General features: G+C 41.6%; 1 protein-coding gene across 4 annotated transcripts in view; it reads right to left on the reverse strand.

The window, feature by feature from the left end:
• The window catches only part of ATP8A1 (ATPase phospholipid transporting 8A1), a 186,623-nt gene extending 173,335 nt beyond the window's left edge, over positions 1–13,288 (reverse strand). For all 4 annotated transcript variants that reach the window (XM_019552930.1, XM_019552927.1, XM_019552929.1 and 1 more), the window contains exon 1: positions 13,158–13,288. In XM_019552930.1, the coding sequence (XP_019408475.1) occupies positions 13,158–13,206 (49 nt within the window). In that variant the 5' untranslated portion in view covers positions 13,207–13,288. The remainder of the gene's footprint in view (positions 1–13,157) is intronic.
• Between the last annotated feature and the right edge of the window lie 671 nt (positions 13,289–13,959).

Genomic DNA, 13,959 nt, shown 5'->3' on the forward strand with positions numbered 1-13,959 from the left:
GGCTCCTACCCTGGGGGTGTTTAAGAGGAGGTTGAATGCACATCTTGCTGGGGTCATTTGACCCCAGTATTCTTTCCTGTTGGACTAGATGATCTGTTCAGGTCCCTTCCGACCCTAGAAACTATAATAGTAATTATTCGGTAATAAATTCATATTCTGATGAATGTTGTTCTCTGTGTTGAGGATCCAAAAGGTTTGCTGCCAGATGAACTGGATGAGAGCAAAACTCAGATCTCTTAGTAAACATTTGTTTTACTCCTACTTTTTTGGATAGAGGTGAAGCAGGCAAAAGATCAATTAGATCTTCATTCAGTTGTCTGAATGTCTGGAATATTTGTAAGGCTTGGTGCATCTCCTTCAAGTTTCTTGATAGCCACTGAAACTAGTAGCAGCAAAGCGAATGTTCCTTGAACTCGAACCCAGAACACATAGTTGTTGAGAATCTGCTTGCAAGTGTTCATGGGGATAGTCTGGGATACTATGTCACCTATTGAACCACACTGCAAACAGATCTTTATGCACAGCAAACTACGTAAACACCTTTACTGCCAGGAGAAACTAGATGGGGCTCGGCTACGAAGTACACTTTCCTTCCCCTGCTTCTCTGTCTGCAATTACTTTGCACTTTGCTAATATTGTCTTCATTGTAGTCACACTTACTATGTCCTTTGCCAGAAGATTCAACCCATGAGCAAGACAGCCAAATACTATTAAATGGAGGAGACTTTGCCTTTAATATTTGCCATAGTGTTTTCATGTACTCGCATGATCAGTTACAAGGGCTTGTACCCTGGAGGGACCTGCACTTGCAATCTCTTCACTCAATTTGGCTATGTGTATAACAAGAAGATTTGGTAGCTTTGGTTGCTTTCAGGAATATTGGTTCAGGTGTTGCTAACAATGTTCAATAAAGGATTTCCTTGTATATTAGTCCATCCATCTAACATCAGAGTCTGTGATTCTGCTTGACCAGTCCTGTGAATAACCATTGTTTGAACTCTATTATACCCTCTAAGAGAGAATGTGATAAGTGACAATGTGACGGTAACTTATATGATAGGTGAATTAGTTTGTAACGTTCCTTTCAGTATTGATTTTCAGTTCTGGAAAGAGGTATACCACTTGCAAATATGACTCGAACTAATGTCTCATCTGTTTTTTTTGGGGGTTTTTTTTTTTTTTTTTTTTTTTTGATCTTCTGACATTTTGTCCACAAATCTTGATAAAAAACGTGACCATCTTGAACAGCTACTCATGGTGGATCGTATATCTGGTGACAGTGAGCTTGAAAGCAAGGATCTCGTTTCTTCTTCCCCCAGACCTGGCAGCTCACCATTTTCAGTTTCCATTTTTTTTTTTTGCATATCTGCTATTTCACTTGAGCGACCAAGTTCCTGCAACAAAAGGGGGGAAAGATTTTTACCGTAACCTATTCTAGTCTGGCCCTATCCATGAGAAGAAAGAGAAGCAGAAGCAGCAGGAAGCTTGCTTCCCCCATCCCTGCCAGAAAGAACACTCTGCTGCTCAACTTGCTGCTCAGTTGTCCTCGGACTACACAGCCAAAGGGAAGTATAATTGGCTGATGGCAGAGGCCAGAGGACTAAGTTCACTCTACTGGGTTGAAATAGTTAACTATTTTTCTAATATATATATTAGTTAAGCCTAAACCACTGTGTGCGCTTAGTGCAAACAGAAAAGCAGGAAACAGGAATTATAAATAAATAAAATAAATAATAGCCCAGAATTGCATTAACAACTTTTAAAAGTATAATGTTTTAATACAATATAGATGCTAGTCAATACTGTGTTGTTTAACATATTAATTTGTTTACTTACATAAGATTCCTGAAGTAGACTTTTCTCAGATGATGTTGTTCCACCTTGTATTATCTTTCTGTATATGGCTTGTACTCTTTCAGGACAGTTTCTACATGTTATTAAGTGTTTCTTCATTCTTGTTCTGTTGTTAGCATACTCCTACCTGCATTATTTACATCTACCAACTTTCTTCCTTACTTCAGGGGCTTGAACTTCACTGTAATAATGCCCCACACTAGTTTTTCTGATTAGGCATTATATTATACTGCCTCCAGTTTTGGGCTCCACAATTCAAAAAGGATGTGGAGAAGCTTGAGAGAGTCCAGAGAAGAGCCATGCGCATGATCAGAGGTCAGGAAAACAGACCTTATGACAACAGGCTGAGAGCCATGGGGCTCTTTAACCTAGAAAAGCACAGGCTCAGGGGTGATCTGATGGCCACCTATAAGTTTATCAGGGGTGACCACCAGGATCTGGGGGAACGTTTGTTCACCAGAGCGCCACAAGGGATGACGAGGTCGAATGGTCATAAACTACCACAAGACCGTTTCAGGCTGGACATAAGGAAGAATTTCTTTACTGTCTGAGTCCCCAAGGTCTGGAACAGCCTGCCAACAGAGCTGGTTCAAGCACCTACTTTGAACACCTTCAAGAGCAAATTGGATGCTTATCTTGCTGGGATCCTATGACCCCAGCTCTCTTCCTGCCCTTTGGGCAGGGGGCTGGACTCGACGATCTTCCAAGGTCCCTTCCAGTCCTAATGTCTATGAAATCTATGAAATTAAAACTACTTCAAAGCAAAAACATGAAAAAATTAGCAGATCTTATGCAAACACTTCCAACTTGCCCAACTCAAGAAAAGAAATGAGACACTGCTCTGTGTTTGCTGAACTGAAAGCGAAACAAAAATTAATCAGTTTCAGTTTTAGTTTTGCTTTCACTTGCAGTCTGAGATGAAATAAGGATTTTAGCTTTAGTTTTCATTTGACCTGCAGCCAATTAGGTGAATTCATAACTTGATTTTTGGTTTGGATTATTATGCGAGTGTATTTACCCTCCTGTTTACAAATCAATAAAACATATATGTACTCTCTCTCACACTTACTAGGGATAATCACCTGAAAAACATCATTTACAACTTTGCAACTGCCAAGCTTGCCTAATATTCTATTGGCATCCATTCACTGTCACAGAAAAATAAAGCAGTGTAAAATATTCCAGAAATTTTTCTGCCCCATATCTCTGAGCCTAACACACTTTTGCACATCACGAGACATCAGTTATCATAAACAATCCAAATAAGGCTTGTCCAGCTTAAGTGGTTGGGGGCAGCATACCCTATGGGTGTCCCAGGCTATGACAGGAGTTTCCCCAGCACCGTGGGCTGCACCATACCACACTGTGCCCCGAGGTGGGGAAGGAAGTGGAAGCTGGAGAAGGGGGGGGGAGCCTGAAGTCCCTGGTTGCAGTCAGAGTGATGAGGAGAACGGCAGCTCACTGGTCACCTGGGGCCATGAAAAATTAAACCTTTGTAGGCCATATGTGGCTCACAGGCCAGAAGTTGAACAGCCCTCATCTAGATCATTCTTCTGACACCTACCTATTGCTTGCTAGGGACAATCTTGGTTTGCACTAGTCATCTGTAAACTAGAAAATGTAACCTTCCTACATCTGCGGTTCCTGTTAAAGATTCCTCACATTACATTTACTGTTCATGAAAGCATTAACACACCTGTTTTGAGGCCTAGCAGTAAGCCTAGGTAGTGTGGAATTTCACTCCATATGCAATGCAGATCCATTGTCATTCACTCTTCCCATTAAGATTAATTCAGCCTGCTAACCTGTCCTTCTTTTCTCCATCTCTTTCAAGCAGGAGTAACCAGACAAAGGGCTTCCAGCTACAAAGTCTGGGCAAGTGGCTAACTTTGACAGCATTTTCTCAGGGTTCCTTAAGAACCTGTGACTGTTCTCATGGACTTGGCTTGCAATCTTTTTAACAATACACATACCACTGGTGGGCTCCCTAAAGAATGGAAAGAGGTAAAGTCATCACAATCAGAACATCTGATAAGCTTGATGAGGATTTGAAAAGCTACAGGCCAATTTCTCTTCTATCCATGGCTTATAAAGAGGTTAATCCTTGCCCATCTGGAAACCACCCTGGAAGCCATCATACCCAAAAGACCAAGGTAGCTTTTGGGCAAAAAGAAACTGCTATGATCAGGTATTAGCACTGACCCGTCATATTGAGGCCAGATTTCAGCACAAATTAAAAACAATTGCAGCATTTAGAGACCTTTCTTTTGCATATGACACTGTTTGGAGAAAAGGACTTTTGCTAAAGTTGGCGTAGGTCATCAAGTGCAGACCAACCTTCTCATTAATAAGCATCTTCCTATCAAACCATAGATTCTGGGTACAACTCAAGGATCTGAGCTGCTGGAGAGTGCTAAAGGACCCCTCCCTCAGGTGTCTGTTCTTTCTCTGGTTCTTTTCAACCTATACACCAGTGACATCCTGCCAACAGCAACACATAAATTTACCTATGCTGATGAGATTTTATTAGCCACACAAGGCGATTCTTTTAAGGCAACAGAAAAAGCCATCAAAAACAATCTGCACATCCTAAAGGACTATTTCTGAACTTCGCACTTGAAATCTGATGCAGTCAAGATGGCAGTTTCCTTGTTCCACCTTAACTCTCAGGCCAATAAAATGCTAAACGTACAGTTTTGCGGCACTAGAAACACCCCAAAAAATCTACAGTACCTTAGAGTCACTCTAGGTTGAACTCTCAGTTGCCTCCAGTGCCTCAAAATTACTGGCAAAAAGACAGTGATGTGGGTTAACATTACAGAGAAGCTCCACATCCTGGGGAAATAATGCTCCTATCCTCCACAGATTGACCCAGGCAATGGTACTCTCTACAGCTGAATACTGCGCTCAGCCTAGTGCTAAAGCCTTCACAGCAATCACACTGACATACAGGTGAACATTGCCATGCGAGTAGTAAGCAGCCCTCTAAAATCCATGCTGCTTCTGTGGTTGCCGGTGTTATCAAATATCACTCCCTCCACAGTAAGAAAGGATTTGGCCATACTTCAAAATACAAAAACATCATGGCTGACCCTGAACTCCTGTTGTATGAAAATATCGGCCACCCACCAATATGTTGACTTAAGCCAAAGAAACTTTTCTGGTTACACGTGCTCTAACTTTTATCAAACAGCAGATGCTAAGAGCTACTGATACAAAATCTGGTCTGCAGCAACAGCATGCAAAAATGTGGTCATCAAACTGACCATCAAGCTTCTAAGTTTCCGCCTGCAATGTAAATAACGGACCATGCTGAACTGCATTTGTACAGGACACGGAAGGTGTGCCTATTTATTGAACAAACTGGGCACCAAGGACTTGCCGAACCGCGTAAGTGGTGAGGTGCACTCAATAAGCCACAATGCAAACTCCTGCCCTGAACTTGCATACCATCGAGTGATTAAAGCAATCCACTTAGTCAACCTGCATGTCATCAACTGGTTATCAAATCTCAACATACAACTTTAATTAACCTACACCTTTTCTACCATTGGTAGCCCTAGCCATACAGAAGAAAATTAAGAGGGAGAGAGTATAAATACCTTGTCCAATACTTTTACTCTACTGATCATATTAATAAATTCAAGTCAGCCCTAGACAATATACCTGCAATGAATTAATCCATTACAAAATGATGACTAATAACCAAATCAAGTTTGTACATTACTTATTTATCAAAGAGGGAAAGATGATATATTTGAATTGTTAAATAATTACTAAAAACAATTATTTTAAAGAAATCCTTTAAATTGTGCTTTTCTTGCACTTTCATTTTCTTGTGGAATAGAATATGCACCTTGTTATTGAAAGGCAAAATGAAGGATTTTTTTTCCAGTTATGGCTGCATAGAACGGGCACAGAACCTGACCTTCACTTGACTCACCTGCCCTTTCCTGCTCAACTAAAGCTAGAACCTAGCTGCTGCTGAAAACTGGTCTCCATGTTTCTGAAAAGAGGTAGTCACAGGGTTGTGAAATAGGAGACAGACAAGGACCAGCTAACCTCCCCCCCACAAAAAAACCAACCAAACAAAAAAACCCACCCCACTATTGCCTTAAGATAGATTAGCTTGACCAATGAACCATCAGGACCATTAAAAAGGGAGAGATGGTCTTTAGCACCCTGAGATGAAGAACAAACAATGAGCCATTACATCAATTCACTTCCTCAGCTGCCTGAACAGTAATGTCACAACTGCTACAATGTGGAACTAGAATCAAACCAGGATGATTCTATCCCGGGCAGAAAACAAGTTTGCTGCTTAATAAAGCAGCGTTGGTGGGCTGATTTTGGGGAGATGCATGTTATATGCAAGAAAATACAGTATAAACCTTGAGCAAGGAACATGCAAGAGAAGCATAGATGGGACTATTTTTAAAAATCTAAGATGTGATAGTTTATATATTTAATATTTTTCATAGCCTAAATTGTGTGTTTATAGTTGAGTATTTGTCTACTTATCCTCAGATGCCGATTTCTCATTTAAGTATCTGTACTTAGAAAGTATAAATGTGTTGACAAATTCTTCTCTTCTTTTCTATTTTTAGTTAAAAGAGCACCACAGGGTACTCAGAAGCTGCACAAAACATTCCCTAGTTTAGTTTCCATTAGTTACTGCTTAATCCATGTTTCCAAACAGTGGGAATCCTACAGCACTGGCAGACATTAATCTAATGGCGTGATGGGTTCTGATCCCAAAAAACATGCATCCTGCATGGCAGAATGCAACAATTTTTGGAATCAGAAATAAAATGCATCGGATACCAGTTATACAACTGCCAGTGCTGGGAACGTGGCATAAGAAACCAGTCTCCAATGCCATACTCCCCATGGTGTCCTTTCAATTTGTTTTTCAATGGTTCCCACAGAGCACAGGATTGTGCAGAACTCACCACCACACATTCTACTGAAGTACCATACAAACAAATGTGGAACGTCTTTGGTGTTGGTTTGCCATTTTACAGTGCAATAAACTGTCTGACCATGTGACATACTGTGGATCACATCGTAAATGTAACAACTGCCAGGAGTCCTGATGAACTCTCACACCATGGAGTCTGCAATATAACCAGCTTTCCTCAACCTGTACTTGGGCCTAAACTTTGTAATGTATTAATGAAACAAGCATCCCACTACAACAAGCAAATCCAAGGTTCCTAAATCTATATTAAAAACATGCATTAGCCTATGCACTATATTGTAACAGTATTTTAACTGCATATATAGTTTAAAGTGTCACAGTCAAGTTGTTTTATGTTTTTAGACAGAGGAACCTCTAGACTTCCTGGTAACTGTACTCAACAGCACAGGAGGCCCCTTGCAGACCTATGTTCTTCTCACAATTTTTTATTGTGCGATCAAAATTTCAAAGGTTATTTTTAAATACAAACCTATGTCTGCCACTAGAGGGACACGAGTTTACTAAATGGGAGACTTTCACATTGTATATACACACTAGGATTTTGATTGGAACTCATCCTCTGGTCTTCAGGTTTGCTTTTTTTTTTTATTAGTCAGTTTTAGAAACAAATTAAGTAACATGTCTAAAAGCAGGATATATTCATTCCTCCACCTGTCTTTAAAATTCAGGCTTCTTTCTAAGCCTGTTCATTCGCTGGACTTTCCCATGAAAACCACCTGGTCAGTCACTCACCTTAGTGTATCAACCTCTCCCTGAAGTAGTCCGAAATCCAATGTCTGTTTTCTTGTTTTTCACACACTACCAGCATTATAAATAAAGATGGTGATAAATATTTTTATTTATATCCTAGCCTTCCATGCATGATGTAGAACCTCATCAAAAATTAAATTATATGAAAAGCTTAGCAAGCTTTAAACCAATTGCTTTAAAAGTATCTTCAAAACTTCACACATTTTTCCTTTGGCTTTACAGGGAATCTATCTAGCAGTCTTAACTCAAAATTAGCTCTCCTAATCAAGTTCATCAAGGCACTTAATTTTTATAACCCTAATATAACCTTACTGTAATCTTGTTTTTTCTGGTTTCATCAAAAAACCATTCACTGACTAACAAAATGCACATTTTTATTTGAGAATGGGGGAAAATTCCAACAATAAAGTAATCCTCAACTACAAGTAAATTCCCACAATAAAATAATCCCCAACTAAATGTTTTAGAAACAAGAAGATTTGAAATTGCACACTTAATAGGCTAAAGAAAATGGTTTGCGCTCTCTTCTTTAGTGGTCAGCTGAAAGGCTCAATGGGACTAGAATGATTTTAAAGTTTTTCTGACCTTATTTTTAAACCACAAAAGACACCCTAACAGCCAGTTAAACATAACAGCCAGTTACATGACCAACAGTAAAACAGTTACTCCGGAGAGAAATGACTGGTAAAAAGACTAAAATGAAAAAAAAAAAAAAAATAATAATACCACAAAAGCAGATGAACCATTACTCTTGCCACAAAAAGAAAGACTATTGTGAAACCTTTGGGTTACAAGAGCTAAACAGTTGTTCACCTAAAACTTAGAAAACCCACATCCTATCAGAAAAGCAGTGTGCTAGAGCCTCAATGAATAAAAAGTTGCATTCCTTGTATCTGCCCTTTATAAAATAAGAAAACTTTCTGAAGCCCAGGGTAGCAGTGATGCTAAACTCTCAGCACCAACAAGAATTGAACACTGCAAGTTTTACAGAGTATGAGCTCCAACACAGCAATAGTACTACAAGTAGTCAGGGGAAAAGGAGATGGAAAGGGAAGTAACATTTGGCAAGAACTCTCATTTTTAATGCTCTAGATTAGCAAAAACATTGGCGTAGATCACTTGAAACAACTCACAAAATTTTCCTCTCTGCATATACAAAATCATTAAAAAGTTGAACTAGTGGGTCAGTTCCTTTTTCTGGGGGAAAATACAAAACACCCACCGCCATAAAGTACAACCATGCTCAAAATTTAAAAAAAAATATATATATATATTATTTGGTGGTTAATGTCAAAGGGCATTTCTATTCTGAACACAGTATGCAAAAACTGTACCTATTTTGAAACTGATTATATCTGTATCTTCATTTCACTACTTTCTATTCCTGTTACTGCTACATAGCCAAAGTTATCAGACAGTGAACCAATTGTGCTCTAGATAGTCAATCAACAAAATGTTAACCAAGGTGTAAAGTTTGTTTATAAAGACAAAACATGAAACAAAAAGAATATTATGCTACTTAAAGGCAAGTTTACAGAGCTGGAAGTTAGAAAAGAATAAGAATTTTTTTTACTTATTAACAGAGTAGAGAACCTGGAAATTGCTGACAAATGCCAGATTCTCATTTTACCATTGACTTAGCAACAACTAATTAAATTACATCCTGAATTTGGTTATCTGTTGTAAATTAAACAATTTAGATAGAAAATATATTGGAGAAAGAGATACAGATTAAGAGGAGACAAAATGAGTAACCTGTCATCTGTATAGTGAAGTCCCTGCTAAAAAAAATCAAAGTGCCAACAACATTCCAACAACATTCAAAGATTCCATGATAAGTTTAGAAAAAGATGCCCACTTGAGTGTTCCTTTGAAAAAAGGGCAGAGATTAAAACAAAATTAACACAAAGAAAAATCTACAAACAAAATCAATCCAACTTTTTTCCCCTAACAACTAAACCAAGAACTGGAAGATCTGTGAAGGTCCACAATTTAATACTGAACGTGTTATCAAGCTGAACTCAGAAGCCCTGTCAGTTTCAGGAGAAAATAACAGAAAGATCTGTTCAATTATGGAGCTGTCCAAATAATGTAGTTATAATACTTGTATTTAAAAATCAGTTTTACCAGCTTGCTTTAGAAACCAATTAGCTTTCATCTCTCAAAAACCTTGCCATTTTAAATAAAGCCCGATTAATGGTTCAGTTTACTATTTATTATGATTTCATTTTTGTTACGTTTAAAATTCTTATGATGATTCCAATGATTTTCAGACTATGACTTTCCAAATACAAACAATCAAATAAAAAAACCCAAACCTTTAAAAGTAACTAAAACAGCTTATAGTCTTACGTTAGTCTTCTAGTTTCCCTCTTTATTTCTCAAGGGAAACAGGACTACTATGATTTAGAATGTCCTATACCCCAAATCCCCCTTATAGCTTCCTATGTTAATAGTGGGATTGCTTTTCGCTTTTCAAGCACTGCTCCTTCCCACTGCCTAATTCAGCCTTGGTCTTCTGCCTTTCTTTGTCTGCTTTTTATTTCAGCTCTAGGAAAGCCAAGTTAAACAAGTGAGTTCTACATTTCATTATGTGGATGACAAATGAAATCCTAGTCTCATTCAAGTCATATACGTTATTCCATTAACTTCAAATAAACCAATATTTTACCTACTGACCAAAGGTGTTAACAAGACATTGGTGATGCACAGGGCACCAAAGCATGGCTACTGACTAGACATCTCACTCTTCTCTTTGGAGCATAAGAAGTGGGAAGTCCTTTCTTCCACACTAATAAGCTTCATTCTGAGGTCAGCACTGCCTAGTTCTCATAGGAATATGATTAAGAGAGCACGATGAAATTAAAGAGACTCCACTCTCATAGACAGAACTGAGAGTTCCATGGACAGACTTGGAGGTTAAAACTAAAACCCTTAATTTGACTCAGTTTATAAAAATATATAATACTAGCACTTTGAAAATTTTACTGGCATAATCTACTCTGTGTTGTTGGCATTGCTGCCTAGGCAACATCTGCAGCATTCTTAATGGTCTGAGGCCCAAACCCTATTCTTCCTACTTGACATCTTAAGATGTAGTAGCCAAAACTGTGCGTCTTGCCATAGGAGAGCAATTTATTCCAACTTACAGAGGTGTATGACTCTCCCTTTCTCTCTCAGGGTACTAATGGACAACTTTGTGTGTTACATAATCCAGCTCACTCACAGGGGACACATCTACCCGAACCTTCTATAGCGTCAGAATCCAGACTGCTCAGATGTGAAGCCTAACTGACCTGAACACTGATTTCAGCATAAAGCAGAGAAGATGAAGGAAAAGAACCCATCCACTTTTTGCCCAATAAGTTAGGTGTTAAGGCACTTGTATAGACAACTTAAGTGCCCACAGCAGACATGTGCCATTTTGCATTCTAAACAAGTCTGCACCACGTTCTAATTAGAACACTTCAGTCTGGCCTCATTATTGATCATATAAAGCCCCAACAGGTTTAAAAATGGTAGCTGGAGCACTTTTTATCTGAACCTCATTCAACAAGGTTTAGATAAAGCAACTCGCCAGCATTTTTAACCCTGTGGGAGCTTAACGCATGTGACAGCAAGGTATTTCAATTGAAGAAGCTCTCTGGAAACTGCTCTAATTAAAACACACCCTCCCCCATGAGCATGTGTATAGGCACCTGTAGGCTTTACATCTTGTTAAGTCTGGGGACTAGGCAAGATTAACGACATCATTCATCTCTTCTGTTGAAATCAGCACACTGGTCAACAAGTAAAAGAGTCAAGGGACCTGAAATAAAGCAAGCGGGAAGAAGCATGACTTTGTGGACTAATGAAATAGGCACTTCCCTTGGTAGGAGGGAGCCCTAGGTTCTGGTCCCTGATCCAATGCTACTTATTGTTTGTTTTGTTTTTTTACATGAAACAGTTATTACAAAATACCCATGTCCCAAGCAATCCCACTCTGAAAACTGTCCTATCTTAGACCAACTGATAATATTCAAAATGGTTCTCCACGCTGTAAAATGCACCCTTTCCACCAAAAAGCTCTTCGAATCCAGAATATCCAGATCCCCCCATTTTCCTTCCAAAGAGAACCATCCTTCTTTGAAGATTTATACTTCACTATATACCTAAAGAATTGTACTTTTCTTTCTAGAAGGTAAAAATCTAGAAATACCTTATATCAAAACAGTTAATAGCCACTCCTGGCATTAAGAATCTAGTCAGTTTCTCTTTCACTTGTGAACAAAGGGGTAGCAATAGTTCTGAATGTAAGCCTTTTGTAAAATGTACGGCATGTAGAGAGGGCTGCATGGAATTTGGGATAACGATGAATGAAAACAATTTTCAAAAACCCAGAACTTAAAAAAAAAGGCCTCGTGCCAAAAGTAAACACTGAAGAAAGCCTATTAAAATTGTATTCAACCATATTTACAAGATGTTGCTTATATACAGTAAAAAGTATACGACTCTCACAGTTTATTTTTAAAAGGAATTTGATGAAGGGAGATTTTTGTCTAGTGCTCTCTGAGCCAAGACAGCAAAAAGATCATTCCCCTATTTCTTCAGTTTATCTGAACTCAGCCTCCGATTAAAAATGACACCTTTGAAAATATATATTTGGAGATAATGAATTTGAGTACCAGTAAGTTATACAAGGTCAAACTGCCGCATTATCATAAGAGTAGCCCAACGTGAAAGTCACAACTCCATTTACTCGGAGTGGGAGGACATGCTTTGTCAGGACACATCTCATTTTCTACTCTCTCCAGGCATATGGGCAAATAGGATATCAGGCAGCCAAGGTTCCCACCGACCAGCTTCCCAGCTGGAGAAGTGCAGCCGCAGACACTTCTAGGAGAGCAGCCCCTTTTTCCAGTCTGCCCCCATCCAAAGCAGCAGCAAGCTTTGCTCAGACAAGCAAGGGGGGAAAATAACCAAAAAACCAAAACAAGCAAACAAAAAACAAAGAGCAAAGCCTCAACTTCTCTCACTTCTCTGCATGGCCCAGCAGACTGTGGCACCAGTCACAGCCTTACTGCAGTCCTAAATTGCATTCAAAAAAATAAACCACCACACACAGGGAATGGTAACAGTGAGAAGTTACAGCTCCCACCGCCACCACGGCTGCCTCATTGCCTCTACACAGGAACAGGAGACCCCTGATGACACATGATTCTCTGAGGACAGGCAATCACAGCTGTGCAGCACAGTCCATACAAAAAGAGAAGCAGGTATCACCTTAACGCTTCTTTACATGACGCAGGCGAACGCTTTCCGCAGCCGCCGGCCGATGCCACCGAGCTCCGCCCGGCTTTGCCCGGGGGCCGCGCTGCTGTCGGCGGGGCTGCAAGACGCAGCTCCCGGTGCAGCAGCGCGGGCTGCTCCTCCTGTTGCTCACCCCTGCAGCGGCGGGCGGGCGCGAACCCCACAAGCCGTCGCCCACCAGTGCATGGGGGGGGAGGGGCGGGTCCGCGGGCGGCGCCGAGCCCTCTACAGCCGCGGGGCTTCTGCGCCGGCAGGGGCCGGGGTCCCCCCGCGCCGCACTCACCCTCAGCCCGCGAGCGGATCTCGGACACGGTCTGCTGCACCGCGGGCATCGCCGCGGCGTCCGGGCCGACACTCAGCTGCCTCCGCTCCGCACCTGCCGCCGCACCTCCCGCTCCCTCTGCCGCTGGCGGCCCCGCGCGACAGCACTGGGGGGTGGAGGGAGAGGCAGGGTGACCCGACCTGCCGGGGAGGGGAAGCGCTGGTTGGTCTCGGCCACCTCCGCGCGCCGCAGCACAAAACTGCCCGCCCGGAACTTACCAACTGCCCCTACCCCCTCCCGCTGGCCCCGCCCCCTCCCCTAAGTGCGCGTAGTCCGAGCCCCTGCGGGCACCTGACTCTGCCTCCTCACGCGGACCGGTTTATCCTCCCCCCCGCATTGAGGAAAAATGGAAGCGGCCGAGATGTGTGCTCTGCTCTGCCCTAAGGAGGGGGGAGGGAGCAGCGTGTGCGTGCCACACGCACCGGAGGTGGGTCTCCCTATCCACCACGGGGGCCTGCACCCTCCCGACCGCGGCTGGAGCCCGCAGAAGGATTTCAGAAATAAATGCAGGCGGTTCTGTTTCGTCTTTGTTTCCAGTCGAAACCCCCTTCGAGCCCGTGCGCAGCCCCAGTTGCCCAGCCGCCCCCGCGCTCACATGAGCGCTGTGGTGACGCTGCGCTTTGCCGCGCCTGGCGGAGACCCGCAAACCGGCCCCGGGGGCGGGGAGCGGGGCCTGGCCGGGGATGTTGAGCCGATGCCCTGTCTGGCCTGGTGGGGGTGGTGGGTCTTCCTGTGCTGACTACCTGGAAGAAAATGGACACAG

The sequence above is a fragment of the Crocodylus porosus genome, unplaced genomic scaffold (genome assembly GCF_001723895.1).
Source record: "Crocodylus porosus isolate Cpor-Errol unplaced genomic scaffold, CroPor_comp1, whole genome shotgun sequence".
Taxonomy (NCBI): Eukaryota; Metazoa; Chordata; order Crocodylia; family Crocodylidae; genus Crocodylus; species Crocodylus porosus.